At 31.6% G+C, this 20,753-nt stretch overlaps 1 protein-coding gene across 2 annotated transcripts; it reads left to right on the forward strand.

The window, feature by feature from the left end:
* Positions 1 to 5,817: 5,817 nt before the first annotated feature.
* On the forward strand, positions 5,818 to 20,601 carry LOC130813839 (isochorismate synthase 1, chloroplastic-like). Of its 2 annotated transcripts, none has more exons than XM_057679732.1 (15): positions 5,818 to 6,250; positions 8,841 to 9,103; positions 11,946 to 12,063; positions 12,185 to 12,301; positions 12,384 to 12,530; positions 12,649 to 12,723; positions 12,830 to 12,898; positions 14,250 to 14,368; positions 14,472 to 14,529; positions 14,870 to 14,980; positions 16,588 to 16,672; positions 17,528 to 17,625; positions 17,806 to 17,898; positions 18,100 to 18,157; positions 19,888 to 20,601. In XM_057679732.1, the coding sequence occupies exons 1-14, from the start codon at positions 5,933 to 5,935 to the stop codon at positions 18,148 to 18,150; spliced, it is 1,722 nt and encodes a 573-aa protein (XP_057535715.1). In that variant the 5' UTR covers positions 5,818 to 5,932; the 3' UTR covers positions 18,151 to 18,157; positions 19,888 to 20,601. The 2 variants fall into 2 exon arrangements, with proteins under 2 accessions (XP_057535715.1, XP_057535714.1); XM_057679731.1 differs by lacking the exon at positions 19,888 to 20,601 and adding an exon at positions 19,237 to 19,494.
* Positions 20,602 to 20,753: the final 152 nt, after the last annotated feature.

Below are 20,753 nucleotides of genomic sequence, written 5' to 3' on the forward strand. Positions count from 1 at the left end.
GAGGTGTAAGGGACGTGATGGATTATATATAATATATTTCAAAACTTCAACCATCAATTTAAACTTTTAATTGAATTGATTCCTTGACAAAGAATCATATATATAATAATTTTTGTGTATATTAGTAAATTTAATTACGCATGATTAAAACATATAAAAGTTGAAATTTAAAAAGTATATATTAAAACGATTCCTTATTATTGCGCGACAAATTTGAATTAATAGAGGATCACAAGAACTGATATTGACATATATAAAGCACCTAAAGCACTTTAAATGAATAAGTAATATATAAGTATAATATATTATAGAAAAAAAATTGATATTAACAATCTAACCTTTTACCCATCCGTTGTGAATGATTCCAACTTTGAATTATTTTTTAATAAAATAACCTTTGCCCTTAGTTTGTTGTCAGCATATTAATAAGGTTTGTTAATAGCAAACTAAGGCCAAATGTTGAATTATAATGAAATAAAAGGTTATGTTGATAGCAAACTAAGGGCAAAAGTGATTAGATTATTAAAAAATAATCCAAAGGTGAAATTATTCACAGCGAATTGGTAAAATGTTGGATTATTAATGACAATTTTTTTTATATTATATTATCAAACATGATAAAAATGAAATGTTTATTTTTAATTTTAATATTATCAGACATGATAAAAATGAAATTTTAATTTTAATTTAATTTAATTTTCTATTCATACTCTTTGATTTATAACTTTTGAAACAAAAATATAAAGTATATATATATATATATATATATATATATATATATATATATATATATATATATATATATATATATATATATATATATATATATATATATATATATATATATATATATATATATATATATATATAAACAAAATGACTTATTCTTTATAAATGCAAAAATCAGTTGTTTTTTTTAGAATTTAGAAAATAGATATGTGTAAAGCAACTCAAATATAAGCTAACTATGAAAATCAATTTGTACTAGTAAGAGTCATATTTCTCAAGTTAATAAAGTAATATATATTATGTATAGTTTTTATTTTTTATTTTTGGATGTAGACAATTAACAAGTGAATAATAAATAGACACTTTAACTATATTCGATTTTTGATTGTAAACCCCTTCTCTGGTTGCTAATTGTTATGCTATCATTCGGATAGATTCGGAATTTCATTTTATTAATACTCCTCTTTCTTTTACTCACACTTGGTTGTTAGTAAATCCGACTCTAAATACCAATTTTAATTTTTTTAGGACTAAAACTCTGGTATTATTGTATTATTGTATTTTTATGGTTTGCTTTGTATCTTTAATCACAATTTATTGTGTCGTATTTGTGGTAGTTGAGCTCTCACTCCTCGATCTTTTACTCACAGTTTGCTTTATGTAAACGTGATTCTGATATCAATTCCAATCTTTTAAAATTAAACCTCTGGTATAATTATGCCATTATAGTATTTTTTTTTAATGGTTTGATTTGTATCTTTACTGACTGTTTAATGTGTCGTTTTTATGCTAGTTGAGCTCTTACCCTCGTATATATGTTTTTCTTCTCATTAACTATTTGGAATGTATGAAAATGAATTTTTTTTAAGAAAATGAATAATTAGAGTATTTTAAGATTGATCCTAAACTTTGTCTAGTTTTTCCATCTAAATTAACATTAAATTTACATTATAATTCTTATTTTTTAATATTAATGATCAAATGGGTTGTTATTGTTTATGAAACGGTTAATGAGCTTAAGAAATACTTCATCAATTGTTAAATACTTGCAACAATTTGACTTTTACAATATTCATAACTCATAAGTGTTGCTTTGAATTTCATTAATTAATTAGCTTTAACAATAAATATAGTTACAGGATTTTATTAGCCAGATTCGTTTTAATATATATTATTTTAATAAATAGATTTTTATAATTTTTACTATGTATAACTAGAAATGTTAATTGTAAAAAATATATTTTGACATGCTTGAGAATTATGAGAAGACCGATCAAAATTGATTCCTTTAAAGTGAAAATTAAATTTTTATTCTTTAATTTCCGAAAGACTGATTATTTTTATTTTTTAATTTTTAGCTTTTGAGTCAGTCCATATAGACAATCACAATAAGCGACCGTCTCTCCCAAGTTTTTGTGATAAAAGAAGTTTAGAAAGAGGCAGTGTTGATAATATCTACCTAAATATGGTTCTGTTTCACAATTTCTTAATGAATTTCAATAAAACTATTCATAATAGTGTTAAAACTATTAACATATTAAATTTGAACTAAATGTTATACAATATATCTATGCAATTTAAATACTTATATTTAAAACGATAATTGAAGATTGGAAGTTTAAAATTGAGTTAGATTATGAAACATCATTGTCAAATTATATGTCATAATTTAACTATTAACATATTCAATTTGAACTAAAACCTATACAATATATTTTTAGACTTTGAATACTTATTTTGAAAACGATAATTGATGCTTATACGTTCAAAATTGAGTCAGATCATAAAATATCAATTGTGATAATTTAACTATTAATATATTCAATTTAAACTATTTACAAATATATATAAATGTGTTGAGGAAAGAGTACTATCACTATTATTGATCGATGATTAAAGAGTACAAGTACTCTTATATTCCATTAGAACCATCATGTTGCATTGAATAAGAGTACTTGTATTGTGTAGTATAATGTTTTAACACTATTATTGATAGTGTTATTGACCATTAATTTGTTGTTTGAAATTCATCCATATATTGATAAAATAACATCATTTTATTTACTTCGTTCTCAAATTATGAAACAGAACCATATTTAGCTAAAAATTGATCAGTTTAACGTCAAAATTGATCACTTATAGGTCAAAATTAAAGTTTTTTATTTTAATTGATCTGTTTAAAGTTTACTTTAAGTTGAAATTGATACCTTTAAATTCAAAATTAATCCATTTAAGATCAAAATTGAAAAATACCTAGAAAATGGAAAAAAACGAGAGAAAATATGTGAGGTTGTTACACGCGCGAATTGGGCTGACCCAAATTAACGGTCTCATTATGATTATTATTTCTCTATCTAAACATGTATATAAATTGTTATATTTCCTCTGTTTACTTTTTATGGTCATTATTATTCACTTATAACTTTTAAGTTGTATTTTATTAATCTATAAGTTAGAACATAATCAAGTGAAATCTTGTATAACACCCTCAGAATAGGTTAGACTTTTGAAAACACCTTTAATGAAAAACATGAGCCAAAACCTACTCATGGGAGTGTTACCGCCACATCTATTTCTAATAAAATAAATGTAAGGCTTAACGACTAAGAAATAACTTAATAACTTTAAATCCAACAAAGGGTCTTACAACATAAGAGAAGACTGAAACGCAATCTATGTCCATATAAAATTTAAACAACTTAAGGTAAAATTTAAACTGAAATACGACTCTAATAAAAGCTATATTTCTAAGTGATCCTCACTCCACGATTCCCACGCAATTAATAACCTGCAACATAAGAATGCAAGAAAAACAAGGGAAAAACTCCCAAAATCAGAAAATTGAGTAATTCCAACTCCATCCCGTAAAACGATTCAGTTTGAAAATGATTTAAAAAATAAAATATAATCAAATTGAAAATAATTTTAGAAAATAATATATAGCTGAGTTTAAAAGAAAAACAATTTCAGAAAACAATATGTATAATATCACATAAACCAATTTATTTAATTTGATAATTAATAATGACAATTGACAAACACATAATCAATTTTTAATTTGAGGGAACGAGAACGCCAGTAGGCCGAGGCTTTACCCCTATACCTACTTCATCAAGAGGTCGTCACCCCAAATAATTCAAGGCCAGCAGAGTAGTCTCAGGGAACCCTAGTGTGCACACCCCTTCCACTTGGATCACAACAAATAGAAGGAAGGCCAAACATCGTATCAAGTATCAGAAATAATAATACCTGTCGGCAGCTATACTAACCAAACAGGGTAACCTGTTCATCACCCTTATACTTGGATCACAACAAATATAAGAGCTTCATTTCCCTCGTGTTACACTTTACGTGATTTAATATATTTTAATAATTAGTCGTGTGCACACAAACATATAATCAAACATACATTACACATTTTATTTTATGATCATAGGTTTTCCCAAAAAAAAAATATATCTCAAGAATATTCAATTGCAATATTAATATCATAATATATTTCTCCCAAATTCAATCGCATTTAAAATCATTATTAAAATAATAATACAACTCTCATCAAAATAATATTATAAATAATTCTCTTTCAACTAAATCATATCAAATTTCGTTATCAAAATAATAATATAAATTTCATCAAAATAGTAATTATAAATTCAACTTTGATAAAAATAATAGTAAATATAATTTGAGAATATATAAAACATAACATCGTATAAAATAATGTCATATAAAATCATGCATCCTATTTAAACACATTAATTATCACTTAGCACATAATAGTAACGGGATAATCCCAATTACATGGACATTGAAAATTACCTTGTCACGCCATCCTAGACAACGTTCGCTCCTAATAATCTTTGTCTACGAATCCGCTGTCTTTAATATCGAAATCTTGCGTTTTCTTGACTGAATTTTAAGCAATTGGAAGATGGAGGAAGTACTTTGTAGGAGAAAAAAAAAGAAATGTGAGTAATAATGTGAATGAATTAAGGGTAATTGGTTTAATTTATAATAGGTAAGTGAGGTTAGTTATAAGATTTAGAGGGAGAAGTGGGAAGTTATTTGTTAATGGGGAGTTTTTTTTTTTTTTTTTAAAAATTTGTGAAATTTATTTATTTATTTATTTATTTATTTATTATTATTATTATTATTATTATTATTATTATTATTATTATTTAAAAAAAACAGATGTTACATCTTGTTTGATTCGTCTCAATGCAAAGATTATTAAATAACAACTTTTCATAATTTTTAATTTACTATAATTAGAGATATTAAGGGTTAAAATGTTATCGACAAGTGTAAAAAAAACTTATACTTGATTTTATAGAAGGGAGTATGAGACAATTTTACTGTAAGAATAGACGCACTCCATACATAAGTTAGATTACTCAACTAATACATAACGATAACCTTTCTCACCAAAAAAATATTCTCTCACTAGAATCATACACACTAATAAAAATATAGAAAGTCATTTTTAAAGAGCCTTTACAAATGAAATTATTTTTGTAGATGATTGTTGATTACATGACAATATTTACTTATCTTAGAATTTGATTTATTTTAAATTGGAGTTAAATTAAGTAAAGTATTTATATAATTTTTTATAGAAAATCTGTATGTCTAACCTAGAATATGATATGTTTAATTAAATGTAAAAGTGATGTATTCGATAAATAATTTTTTAAAAACACAAAATTTAATTTTTGCTTTAAAAATCATGTTTTAATAAATTTAATCACGATAATAAATACCTGCATTATTATTGTGAAAGGTCAAACTTATGGTGTAAGATGTAGGGTTGCGGGTTGCTCCAGGAAGAACTTTATCGAAGTACCTGTCTAGAGTCGGGAGACTCTTTAACCACATCTTTTATGGCTATGAGTTGTCGTCTTTCTTTCCTTCTCAGACCCTAATCATATCTTTATGAACGGGATACACTGTGTATAATAATGAATAAATACTTACATTATTATTTGAAGTTATATTTGTATCTATTCTATACTAATAAATTCGTACATTGTACGAATTTCTATACTAATAGCTAATGCATTTACTCCACCACAAGAGTCAATGACGACCACTACTTCCCTATTTTACCTACAAATAGAAATGCAATCTCTCAAATCGCCCCCCACACACCCTCATATGTTAGATAACAACCCATTTGCAAGTATTTGTTCTTGTTAACAAAAGTATGGCAGCAGGAAAACACATTTCGTCTGGGTTTCTGAACTTGGAACCATCAACACCGACACTAAAGACTTCATTTTCTGTATACTCAATAAAACTTCATCAACATCAACAACAAAAACGAAGTTACCAACTATGTTCATCAATGTCCATGAATGGTTGTCAAAGTAATCCCACAATCCCACTTGGGATAGTCGAAACTATAAGTTTATATCCGGTATCATCACCAGCATTGGCTGTCGACTCTCTTTACTCCACCATTTCAAACTTAAAATCCAACCTACACTATTCTAATCACAGTTCCGGTATCATCCGTATCCAGGTAATACACTTTTTTACTCTAAAATTTTCCATGGTTTATGGATATTAAAGGAAGAGTTAATATGCTGATAGTTTGTATTTTAATATCGTCTTTCGGTGAGACGACTTCAAAACAAAAGAGTTGATATGATTACAGGTGTTCATTCAGGTCATCAGATTGATTTCAGATTAGAGATTTCGGGTCGCTTTAAAATTGAATTTGGTGTTCATATTATTTTTTAAGTAATTCTAAATTATTTTTGAAGTTTAGTCAAATCGAATTAGGTTATAAAGTTGGGGTAAATTTCGTATTATTGGATCTGTTTTGAACACCTCTAAATATAATATAATTTGTATGCAAGAAACTGTCTTTTAGAAAGATGACTTAAAATAAAAAATTAATTTAATGATATTTAATTTATGTATGAAGTGACACCGTCTCATAAAAAAATACGTAAATAATGAATGTTAATATGTTATCCTATCATGATTCATGGGCTTAGCTAAATGATGGGGTGAAGATGTGGGATTCATTGTGAGTTGTAAATTATGACTTGTGGTTTGGGATTATTTTATCCTTATCCTAAATTGTCTTATTTCTTTTCCTTTGCACTTGCCCAAAAGGATTTGTTACTTGGTACTAATTACTAAGAAAATATAATTGTATATTTATATTAAAACAATATATTCAAAGAAGAAAAGTAAATGGATGAGGATAATTTCTATCTCATATAATATAATATATAAGTAAATTTTTTATTATGAGATTATTTTATGATAAGATGAGTTTATATAAAATGTCTAATTTAAATTTAAAATAAATCTTTTAAATAACTAAATTAAAAGGTGGATATATAAAGCATTCTTAACTAAAAAGTCGAGTTATGATAATAAGAAATGAATATGTAATAAAGATTCAAGAGTGCGAGAGAGTTCCAAGATTTGGGTTAAAAACTATACCATAGTGATCTCCAGAGAGACTCCTATGGTGCTTAAGTGAAATAGAGAGTCCGAGAAATAGGATGTTATAAGATGGTTCGACTTCTAGATGGAAAGGATAGACTTTAGCTCCATGACTTTAGTTGGGATTACCGGCCTATGATGTTAGTAAGAGTAATGCCATAGCTAATACTAAATGACGTGGCATGTTTAGGTTAATCAATGGTGAATGGTAGACTTTCAGTAGGTGGTGATTGATGCGTAATTTTTAGCAAAAATTGCCCAGAATAATTTAACCTTTGTTCGATTTTCTTATAATAATCTCAACTTTTAATTAATCATTAATAATACGAATTAAATGGAGTATTTTTCTCTAACATCCAAACAAGGAAATGAACCTACTATTGTAGGTAATTTGATAAAAAAAATAAAGAAATAAAAAACAAAACAGCCAATTCCTACTACCGCCAACCCGCCACCACCATCCCTCCTCTTTTTTCCGACCACCATAGCTCCCCTTCCCTTCTGATAAGTGACACCAACCTTTCCCCTCCTGTCAACACCAATCTCACCTTCAACCTTCATAACCTTTTAATGTCTTTATTTTCATTTTCTCTCTCCTCTTCATCTTCAACCTAACAACACCACTTTAATGATTTTATCTTAGCTTCATCTTCAACCTTCATAAACCTTTTAATCAAGTACTTCAAATGTCTTTTTTTTTATGGAAGCGCGATTCTCGATTTCTCCAAATAAGGAACACATCAACGCATTACACTATTACAGTTTGTTTGGTTTGATGCTTTTAAACCTAAGAATAAGTATTCTCATGTGAATCTTTATTTGGATAAAGCTGCTGTTTTGTTCAATTTGGGTGCGGTTAATAGTCAGATTGAGTTGTCTTTTGATCGGACTTTGGTGGAGCCGTGGAGGGATCGATAATGTCTCTGTGATAGCTGCAGCTAGTGGGTCTGCTACTATGAATGTGTCGGTGAAGTGTGCGGAGAGGAGGAGGGGTGGTTGTTTTGAGGTGATGGCGGGGGTGGGACTGTGGGAGAGTAGGAGGGTGTAGAGGTGGAGGAAATGTATTTTGAATTTTTTTTTTTTTTTACTTTTTATTTTTCCCTAAGTGACCTGTTTAACAAGTTTTAGGTAATTTGAGATGTTGGAGGAAAATACTTATGTTAATTGATATTATTTATGATTAATCAAAAATTAGAATTATTGTATGGAAATCGAACAAATGTTAGATTATTTTACGCAATTTGTCCTAATTTTTATTGCTTATCAAGTGTCATATTTTTTAGATTTGGTAATGAAAACCCAAAAGAAAATAAAGAGAATGATAACGAAATATTAGTGTGCAATGTTTTGTGTGATGTATCACTGTGATAATGAAAACCCGTAAACAACAAAATTTTTACTCTCTTCAATCCAAAAGAAATGTCTCATTTTTTTAAGCAAGTAATAGTTTACTTTAAATATCTTTATTTATAATATTTTTTTATTTTTTTATCAATTTACTTTTAAAATCACATGTCATCCTTTAGAGGGTGATACCTGTCCTTTATTAATCTTTGTGTCAAATAAAAAAATATGAGATATTAGGTCTGAATCGAATATTAGAATTAAGTTGCAAGTTCTGATGATGCTCATAGTTCCGATTTTGAAAGGTACCAATTGAGGGACAAATAGAAGCCAGGGATTGGCTTCACGCACAGCCCCACAACCACCAATTCCCTCGCATTTTCTTCTCCGCTAGACGTCAATTTGATGGCTCCGGTTACTTCGTTGACTGTATCAATGGCGATGGCAATGTCAATGGCAATGACAACTCCAACAGTCATGATCTTATCAGCATCGCTGGTGTGGGCGCTGCCGTCTATTTTCGCCATTTTCGCTCCTTCTCTTTCGACGACTGGAGATCAATAAGAAGGTACTGCAACTATTGTGAACCTTATTTTTTGTTTTACATTTGGCCTTTTTATTTCCTTTTCTATGTGAAAATCTGTAATTTTTTGCTCTACGAGTCTAATATATATTTATTTTGATAGTAAGGAGGATTTCTAATATGGAATTTGGATCAGAGTAACTCCTTGGATAAAGTTGTGGAGTTTTGAGTTATGACATTGCTCTGTGTAGAAATTTGCTCAAAGAATTAAATGTGAAGCAAATTGAATATTAAATGATAATATGCAGAACACTCTTGAAATAATTTGCCAAGATCGATACGACGCTAAGAAATTAGATAACGATGCAAACAACAAAAAATAAAACAACGTTTGATAACGTAAACTTGCAAAGAGACAAAGATTTAAGGAAGTTCACCCATGGCTACGTCCTCCGTCGTGTGTAGTCTCTGTTTATATTATATTATATCAATGGAGTATAAAATACTCTTACAAATAAAGTATTACAATTGTGTAAGGGATAAAACAAAAGACTATGTGTTTGGCCTAGGGCTATGTTTGATGTGTGTTGGAGTGAGTATGAGAGCTCTATTTATAGTACTAAATACATTCAATGACAATTGCTCACTTAATACATGCTTAATATTGAATAATGAATGATATGAAACAGCTTCTAGAACTTGAAAGGTCAAAAACCAGCATCCTAGGCATGTCAGAAGAACCGCTCGACCAAAACAGAGAGCTCGCTCGATCGAGCAGCTCTGTCGAGCGAGCTACAGACAACTTCTGGATGCATTTTGTCTGACCGCTCGACCAACCCAATATGTTTAAATTTTCTATCTAACATAATAATACATCTCAAAAGTATAAGTTTATTAAAGTTTATTCACTTCATTATTAAGAATGAAATAGAAAAATATTTAATAATTTGTATAAATCTTCATACCAATGAAGAAAATTATTTTTTAAAATATTATGATGCCTAAAAATCGTAAAAAAAAAAAAATTAATGAAAGATGGTATATAAGAAAAATTAATAAATATTAAGAACAAAATTTGTAGAATCGAATCGTTAAATTGTAGGATCGTAAAATTGTGCTATGATTCTACCTCTACTAATTTTGTTTTGATTAGAATCATAAGATTCTACCAACTTACGATTCTAACTACGATTTGAATTGTTCGCTTGTTTTTGGATTGTAAAATCGTAGAATCGTGTAATGAAATCGCAAACAATGAGTCACTATAGTTGTGTAGGATACAGAATAGACAAAAAAGAAGAGAATCTACAAAAAGCTATCATCCTAACAAATACATGGTAACTAACTCTAAGATGGCTAAAATAAACTCTTATTAATTTTAAATATAAGGGGTTTCGACCCAGTAGCTGGACTTGAGTCTTGTACTGAAGTGATGAATGATGATGGTGAGCTGTAAGATGAGCCTTAGGTCTTAGCTTACTGGTTACTAGACCTTGATCTGATGGATGAACATTACCTTCATAGTTCATACTGTTCAAGACTCTCTCTAGGGGGATCTTTGTGTTTTTCATGTTAAACTCATCAAAGTTGATGTTTGCTTCTTTTTTTTTTTTGTAGTTTTTGTTTTTTTGTAGTTACTAGTTCTTTATTCATCAATAGTGTTTTTGACTAATAAAAGATATATTTTCCAAACTTATTACTATTTTCAGTTCTAATAAGTTCCGTTTAGAATTCCAACCAATTTAGTTATATCCTAATAGTTTTTGGGATAAAAGATCTTAGAAATATTATTGAATATAATGATACATGCTATGAATATGGACACACAATGGAAGAGAAAGTAGATGAAAACTAGAGAAAAAATTGAGCCAAAGTAATCACAAAAGATACTTTGCAAGAACACGCAATTTGATGATACCTTATGGTACCCTCCCCCACAAACAAGTATTTGTATTTCTTGATTGGAATTCAAAAATTACAATGAAAATATCATTCATAAGCTCACTCTCTAGAGTTAAGAAGAACACGAATGGAGTCTCTCACAATAGGTACTAGAAAAGCTCTCAAAAGAGGTTCAACAACCCTTAGCTTCCTTGCTCTCAATCCAAACCAAACTCTAAAGACCCATTTATAGACATAGAACCTCATACAAGCAATGAAGCAACCCTAGGAATCCCCAAAAAAGATCACACGTGACTGCAAAAGACCAGTCTGACCTGCTTTGCTCGAACACAGGCTCGAATCTCTCTGGAGTTATTACCTTCAGATGTTCGAACAAGCAGCCCCGTGTTCATTCAAGAAGAGCAACCCTCTCGTGCTGCCCTTTTCATTCTTTGTGGCACACCATGCCAAGCCAAGCTAAGGTGTGACTCACTAAGTGATCAAAATCACCACCACTTGTGGGTTATTTGGTTCTTCCAACAACAATATGTTTTATGTTGGAGAGCCTTATGCTATAAATAGAGGGAGGGAAATTTAGGGAAAGGAAGGGAATAGAAATGGAGGAATGATATTCCCTAATTTGGATATTAGACGGGGAGGGGAGGGAAATGGAAGGAGAGAGAGACTTGGAGGGAATACATCCTATAGTAAAAAAATCCTTTTAACATTGGAAAGATTTGGAAGGAAAACATCAATCGTTCTTTCCCTTCCTTCCCCTTCCCCTTCCCCTTCCCCTTCCTTTCCGTCTTAAATTGTTATCAAAACTCTCTTAATCGAACATCTACTTGTTATACTTCTTTAAGGGGGTGTTAGTCTTGTAGGTATTGGTTGATTGTCAATTAAACTAAGTATCTATGTTATACTTTTGTAAATTTGAAAATAAGCTGGAGTTAGAAACTGAAATGGGATGGCTAATCATGTGTTGTTAATAATTGATGGTTTGAAGGTTCCTATCGAAAGATTGTCCATTAATTCGTGCATATGGGGCCATCCGTTTTGATGGAGAAGTTGAAATATCAGAAGAATGGGAGCCTTTTGGATCTTTCTATTTCATGGTTCCTCAGGTACACCAACTTTATTTCTCTTAATTTTATAGTGTATGTATGTGATGCTTGTAACTGGAAGCATTGCTACTGGGTATCATTTGAACATGTTAGCAACCCATTGTTAGACATGGAATGACAGGTTGAGTTCAACGAGTTTGAAGGAAGATCCTTGCTTTCAGTTAATGTGGCATGGGATAGTAGCCTTTTGTGTCCGTGGGAAGAAGCTATGGAATCCCTTCAAGAAAATTTGGACAAGGTAAGCATTGTGGGCGTCAAATATTTTGTTCCAACTTCCAAGCACTGAGCTTTTCTACAGTTAGTTTCATTTTATGTCATAGGTCAATTTTGTTGCATCAAAGTCAGAGAAAGAACTTCCTAAAGCATTAATAAGGGGTGAAATTGCGCACATCCCTGATGAGAAGAATTGGGAGATTGCTGTTAAAACAGCATTGCACATGATCAGAAGCAGTTCAGCTCTCACAAAGGTTTCAAGCTTAGGACATATTATCATATTCTGGTCACTTTAAGCCCGTTAATATTGTAGTTTGTGACATTGTGTTCAATGTTTTCTGACTCTCAATCTAATTTTGCATATGTTACTAGGCTGTACTTGCACGTAGTAGCAGGATATTTACTGCTTCTGATGTTGACCCACTAGAATGGTTAGCTTGTTTACAGGTAGCTTTTTTTTTCAAATAAAAAAATTAAAAATTGAAGTTCCTATCTCTTGTGAACTTTATGGGTTAAATTTTACTACCTGATTCTATAGTAATATTTGTTTTAGATGGAGGGTAATGATGCTTACCAGTTTTTGCTTCAGCCACCTAATGCACCGGCTTTCATTGGGAACACTGTATGTATTCTCTGTTTTTGTTTGATGGTTTTTGGTTGAATTTAACCTTATAAGCAGCATGATGTCCTTCTACAATATGATATACAATAGATCATATAAATCATACATATCATCATTGCAAACAAAAAATAATTTTTTCTTCACTTTACAAGATGAACAAGTGATGCATCTTCACGTAAAGCATTGCATAATGCCTTGTATTATGAATCTAAACTGATATGCTTTTTTCTCTGTTCTCACAATGAGGGAAATGTGTAACTCCGTAAGTAAGGGAAGATATTGGAGCTCTTAACAATGCCTTAATTCAATTTGGAATCCCTGTGGCCTGTGCTACAGCTACTAGTAAGACGGATAGACCATTCTATTAACCGATATGGCTCTCAGCCTTTCACTATGCCCTACCTACCTTAAAATAATTGAAGATTGATCTGCCATTTCTTATCTTTTAGCTTTCTCCGTATAAAGTTTTTCACAACAATTCCATATAGTTATTACTGTCCATAATTTTATGGCTATTTTTTGTTTGCTAGTGCAAGCAGCCTTGCCTGCAACTGTTTGAGCAATTTAATTGCTTTAGCTGTTGTGTTGGTGAATATCCCTTATATCGATGGGGCCAAAAATATATACCTCTTTGATTTCGGATTATAATGGACTATAATAAAATTGCTTATTAAATCATGTGCAATTCAAACAACCTCTTCGTTAGTGCTATCAATAACGAGGGTAAGGTTGCGTATAGCCTACCCCCCAAACCCCACCCTAGGTGGGAGCCACATAATGGAAAGGGGATAATGAAGTGTTGTTGTAGTTGTTGTGTTGGAGCTGTTTTATTTTCATAGTCTGATTTCAGTTGCTTTGTCATCACTAACAAGGGTAAGATTGCGTACATCCGACCCCCCAATCCCCACTTTCGTCGGGAGCCTCTAAAGGACATTGGGGTAATCGAATGTTGTAGCCGGATCTTGATTATATGAACCTGTCTTTGTGATACATTTTACATGCGCGTAGTCATCTTTTTTCTGTTGTTTGCAAAGAGATATCCTACGAAACTAATAAGCAATATGGGATTGGTTGGAATCTTGAGTATGCTAGCTTGCAACTGCAAAATTTTTTTGTGTGATGGATCCTTAAAATCTGATCTTATCTACCTTAATTGCATATTTTACTCTTGCTCTATCATATATAGTGATATCCTGTAGCCATACCCTTTTTACATTTTTGTAATGTCTAAGGTTCACAAGGGGGACTTCGTATTGTGGATTGTGAAGATCAATTACATTGTTCTGAAAAGATGCTTGTGATTTATGCCTTTTGTGCTGTAAGTGACAAACATGGCTTAATTTGTGCATAGCCAGAGCAACTTTTCCACCGAAAGAAGCTTACTATTTGGAGTGAAGCTTTGGCTGGAACTCGAGCGAGATGTGGCTCAGTGGCCTTAGATCACAAAACAGGATTAGATCTTCTCTCCAGGTGTTTATGAATAAGCTGGCATTCACAATCAATAGCATGATAAATTTTTTAACTACTGCTTTTAAATTGGTGTGAAATTAACAAATATCACATTGTTTTGCAGCCCCAAAGATCACTTGGAGTTTACAATTGTAAGGGAGAGTATAAGGTCTAAACTTGAGGTGCATCAATCTCTCTTTTGTTGGAAGTTAGAATCTCTTTGTTAAAATTAAGAATGTGTTTCTAATGAAAATCCTTTATGAGCAGAAATAATCCATTGAAGCGTCTATTGTGTTTCGTAGTAGTTGTTTAGAACCAATCACACGATTCACTAATCTTCTTGCGAATCGCGAATTCAAAAAGCGAATTAGCTGGCGAGTTATGTTGCATTGTTTAGAACTGAATCAATGAGATTAACCCATGTATGAAATTAACCCCTCTATCCCTACCTAGGCAGGAGCCATTAAGTGGTATTGGGGTAATGGATTTTTTATGCAATAAACTTTTGAGTTTTCTTAACAGGCTGTGTGTGACTCAGTTCTGGTAGATCCGCAGAAAGCAATTCGAAAGCTTCCAAGAGTACAACATCTATATGCTAAATTGAAAGGGAGATTAAGAAATGAAGATGATGAGGTATATATATGAACTGGTACTTGTTTGGCTTGTGTTCTACTTTGTTTGAAAGTTCTCATCTTATGCATCAGCATGTTCTTTCAGTGACTAGTTTCCTTGATATCATGAAGAGAGCTATATGCCTATTTCTTGTTACTTGTTCAATTGAATGTAATGAATCAACCTTCCTCTTAGATCAACAGAGATGCTTTACTGAATCTGCAAGATAGAATGTAGATTTTTAGGGTAGTTATGAAGAGAACAACAATTTTTTGTTTATAATAGTGTAACTGTTCATTGCTGATTTAGTGCCTATAGATTGCTCTTTAATTTGTAGAAGTTTTCCCGGGATTCAACATATCGGAATTAGGAGCAGGACCTGGAAAATATTGCTAAAACAAGATGTGTGGTTGCTAATGCAATATGTTTTCAATTAAAGTGTTCTATATTTGGCAAGTTTATTAGTCAGCTTCTAGATAGCCATGTACATAATAATTTTCAGGCAGGATTCGGATGATTTGTTGGTTATAGTAATTTATCTCTTTTGGAGAAACAACTTGTTTCATGTTAAACATTGGCCCAAGTAATGGAAATTTTTTAAGATCAATTCTGAGAAAGAGTTAAAAAAGGAAAAAAAAAGAACGTGAATTTTTAACTATGCGAGTATATTTTATGGCTTTCTGCCTGACATTTAATATAAATGGAGCAGGGTGGTTTTGCATGTTTATCGAAAGTTTAGTAGGTTATTTGAAAACTGTCTTCACTGAAAATGCGCAGCAGCTCAAACTAAGGGTTTTCTTGCATACATCCAAGGTTTCTATCACAATCATTATTTTTTACTATGGGAAATATTTGAGATAATGGACCTGTTTTTTAATGATTAGTGTGTCACATTGTTTCATTTGTCGGGAAAGCTTCCAAAACATGTGTTTGTTGGTTCGTACTATGTTCAGGGTGGATTATCCTCAATCAAACCATGCCTTTTTGTCAAGTTTGATCTTCATGCTCCATATTTATTCAGCTAGACTACTATGTAACTCCTACTCTCCTACTCACCTCATGTATTGCGTGTCAGAGTTTTGGATCCTGCAGTATGCAATCTCCACTCAAGTCCAACCCTTGTACCCTACACATAAGTGTCTGACTAACACAGTAGCTAAGGTTGAATCCACCTCCAACGAAGGACTGTGCACTTACAAGCAATTAGAAAGATGGTCTCATCTTCAAATTGTTTTCATTTTCACTGTGAAGCAATGTCACAAGAGACCTTGGCTGCAAAAATGAAGCTTTTAAGTTCACTGATTGTTATCTGTTGTGACTGCAATGTCACAATGCGAGCATACTATATGAATCTTTACTTGAGCAGTTATGGGCATTTGTATGTTGGGTTATAGATTAGCAACTCATATTTTTTTGTTTTTAGCTTGTGCTGTGTATTCCTCAGTGGATCTTTTTTGTGTTGCATGTTTCCACAAATTACTTGTTTTCTCTGTCAGAACATCAGTTTCCTTGTTTCATTTTTTGATTTTCACATGTTGAGAGCTGTATCCGTTTACTGGTTGACATTTTGGTGTAAGTCGAGTGTTGAACGTTGATTGTAAACCTCTTTCCATTGTTTTGCTTTTCAGTTTGAGATTTTATCTTCCCTTCACCCAACTCCAGCTGTATGTGGATTTCCCTCTGAAGATGCACGTTGTCTGATTGCTGAAACCGGTATTCCCCTTGCCATGGGCCATTTTAAGTTACAATTTACTTAGCTCATTTTAAGTTACGTTGAACTAGAGTTGAATCTCTATGTTTGTACTTTGTAGCTTCATTATAGATCGTAAGAGCTACAACAAAGAACAACTTTCAAGTTGATAAAATTTGATGGCTTTGCTTAGGCACATATAGTTCTTTATATTGAATGTCTATTTGTTCTTCAAATTAATTTCTTTTACAAGTTAAGGAAAAGAACTACAAATTTACAACCATTGAGGATAAGATAACCTTTAAGAGACATCACCACAGGAAAAACAGAATACCCAACCCCAAGTCTCAACCACGCTTAACTTCGACAAAAGAAAGGATCTCGGAAGAACCCAAGAGAAAGGAAAGCAATCTATACCACTCCATACCCAACCTTAACCCCCTTTTCTTATACTCTAAAAAGTGATGAGAGTTTACTTCTGTTCACTGTTGAAACAAACAGTATACATTATCATTGCTCAAAAGTGGGAAATTTGGTTATTTATATCCATCATCTTGATGAGCTATGTTATGTTGCAGTCTTTCTTGGGAAAAGTTGGATTTTTTACTGGTCCATCCTTACTCAATGAAGTTGCTAAAAACACTGTGATTTACTACTATGCTGTTTGAAGTCTATATACACTTTAGGCTTGAAATTCTAACTAAGGAATTTATGTTTGTTTTATCATCAAAAGGTACAAGAAATGCTTTTTTTTTATTCTAGAAATCATTCTGAATCATGGTGTTCTTTTTTCTTTAATTTTTTATTAACTGGTCAAATATATCCTAGTCCACTGAGAAGGTTTTCTATTAACGTGCTGTTATTCATTTTATATTCAGAAAAGTTTGATCGAGGAATGTATGCTGGTCCTATTGGTTGGTTTGGCGGTGAAGAAGCTGAATTTGCAGTTGGGATCAGGTCTGCTTTAGTAAAGAAGGTAAGTTATAGAATTTCTCCCATGGGCACTACTGATCAAGTTTTATGAATTGGAGGCTGAAATGGGGAACTTTGTGTACCATTTTCGAATTGATTTAATTTTTTACTTTCCTGGCATGAGCTCTGCTACTGGCCTTGAAACTGTCGCAATGTCAATACAACTCATACAATTTGGCTTCAGGGTTTTGGTGCTTTCGTCTATGCTGGAACTGGAATAGTCGAGGCAAGCGATCCTTCCTTAGAATGGGATGAATTGGATCTAAAGATTGCGCAGGTTTTTCCCTTTCTCTATCTTGTTCTTGCTTGCTGACCCTACAATTCCTGCTTTTTTTCATCACTTGCCATAGAAACCTTTATCAGAACTTGTATGAATAAGCCACTCCTCAGAACAATGTTATTAATAATTAACAATTAACAAATTGAATACCTATGACTGTCAGTTTTTAACAGTCAGTTTGATTCGTTTTGCACACAGTTCACGAAGTTGTTGAGACTTGAGATCCCTATCTTGCATACTGTGGCATAACTTCCAGGTTTCTCTCTCGTCCTTTCTCTTACTTTCGTTGTACGAGTATTTTTCTAGTTTCTATTTATAGATTAAGAATTCATCCTGAATGCAACCAATTCTTCTCCTTAAACTAAACTCAACAATTCCTATCTACTAAAGCGGAAACTGATGGATCTCTCTATATTTTCGAGTGTTGTGAAAGATTACTATTGCATAAATATCTGATAGCAAAATAAAGCCCTCAATAAAACTTAAACACTTAAGTAGCTGCAATCCTGATGAATAGCTTTTGAACAAGTTCCATTTTCAAATCATCAATTGTTTAATTTATCATTTCCTTGAGATTAGCCTTGAGAAAAAGAAAAAATCTGGTTACAGAAGACTTGAGAAACAATACCTTAATTGTTTTATCAATTATTTGGGGAAAAAAAGGGGATGGGATGGATTTTGATACAGATCAAAATGAGATCAACTTAACTTGTGACTGTGTGAAGAGAAACCTTCAGGCTAGTATCCGAACCCACTTTGGTCTGTTATGTGACTTTTGTCGGATGTGGGCTCCCACAGAACGCGACCTGTTACATATAGGGAGCTACTCTTGTGAGAGATTGTCTCTCAGTGAGACGATGTCAAACAATAAGCTTATATTCTCATAGTATGTATGAGATGGACTATTTAACCCATGTATGAGGTGCATCTCTAAGTGAGATTGTCTCATACAATAATTTGTGTTACATAGGGCTAACCACAGGGCCCACAGCTACATACTCTTTAATCTGAGTAAATGCACATAAGTCGTGTGTAATATTTATGTATATTACATCAATTATAATAGCAATCGAACAACAAAGATTTGTTTCCTTAATACTCCCTTACTCACCCTTTAAAAATGATGATACCTCAAATTACCTATACAATAAGCTTTATTTATTTAATTTTTAAAATTGAGGCCTTGAAACCCCTTAAATTTATTGGCCTTAAAATGAGGATAGTAAGCAACCCTTCACTTTGCTCATTCCTCTAATATGTCTTTGTGCTTTTATTTTGCTTATCTTCCTTGATTTATAACTTACTACATTTTCTAACAAATAGTTTTTATTTCAGGAACTTATTTTTTGTGACGATTCAAATATTTTATCATCGCATTTATTCTTATCAATCATCACATTTGTCATCATCATTTTTAGCTTTTGTTTGTGTGACTACTGAGAAGTCATCTAAATACTTATTTGGATATGGAGTTAATTTGTAGGAAGAATTTTTCAAAAAAAATTTCGTACAACAATTATATGTAACATTTTCCAAATGAATTGTTATAAAACAAAGTATATTTTATTAATAATCCAAAGATCACTTTGTACAGATGATGGTTATTCATTTCCTCATATTTATAGAGATTTTTATTATACTTGCTAATTTTTACTAGCTATGTTTTACAATTCATACTAATTCTTACTTTATATCAACTACTCAAACTTGCTAAAATTAAAAGATTAATAAATGGTAAGTTTCGTTATATTGCTCTTAGGCACATCTTAATGCAACGGCTTATCGCTAATGGGGAAATAACTATATGAATACTAAGTTCAGTTCGGTTGATTTCTATTACATAGGGCATGGTTAGTGATTGAACGCCAAATTAAATCAAATAATGTTTAATTAAAATGCAAAGAGAGAACCCAATGCACACACGACTGTTATCGTGTCTTGGGCTCATAGTGGTTAAATCTCTCTTTTGGTGTTTGTATGCAACAGGTTTTAATGACTCATACTTGCTTAACTCCGTGACGAGCAAAGTTGTCGACTATCAAAGCTCACAAATTTTAGAGTTGAAGAGTTCTAAAGTGTCCAGACACGAGGACATGTTAAATGTAAGTAAAACCCTGTTATACCCCTATTGAGCTTTAAAAAGAGTGGAGAGACTACCAATATCAATACGGCACATTTTCTATGCAAGGGGCTCATTTGCTAAGAACTTTAAAGTAGATATTTTGGATGATGGGTGACCTCTTAGGAGGAAAATATCTTAAAAGATTGTAAATAAAGAATGATTGTTCAAACATTTAAAATATGTTAGGAATATCCCTAAATTCTACATAATAGTAGGACACTCGTTCAAGAGTCTAAATGGTCAATCAGTAAAGAATATGAAATAAAGGCAGTTAATCTAAAAAGTAGAGTTCTCGTTCAAGCGCACCTTAATGCTCATTCGAGCACTACTATATTGTACGAGACAAAAACTTATGGAACTGATTTAGGTCTTATGCTCATTCCTACAAAAGTGCACTTGTTCAATCGCAACTATTCATGTGCGTTCGTTGATGATGTAACTTTTTGTTTTGGAGAGACATTTGCTTTCATTTTTAATTAGTTAGGAATTTGTGTAGTTGATGGGCATGCACGAATGGACTGATTAATGTAAATATGTAATGGACATTAAACTATTCAGAAATCTCTTTCATTCTCTCATACACATGATACAGGAAAGAAACTGCACTCTCTTAACTATGTATTTTTGGATTTCTTTATTCAATCAAACACATGAGTGTAATGAGATTAATTGTACTTATTTGTGTGTATTTAATATGCATAATACTTATGTAGGAGAATGACTAACCAAA

The sequence above is a fragment of the Amaranthus tricolor genome, chromosome 5 (assembly GCF_026212465.1).
Source record: "Amaranthus tricolor cultivar Red isolate AtriRed21 chromosome 5, ASM2621246v1, whole genome shotgun sequence".
Taxonomy (NCBI): Eukaryota; Viridiplantae; Streptophyta; class Magnoliopsida; order Caryophyllales; family Amaranthaceae; genus Amaranthus; species Amaranthus tricolor.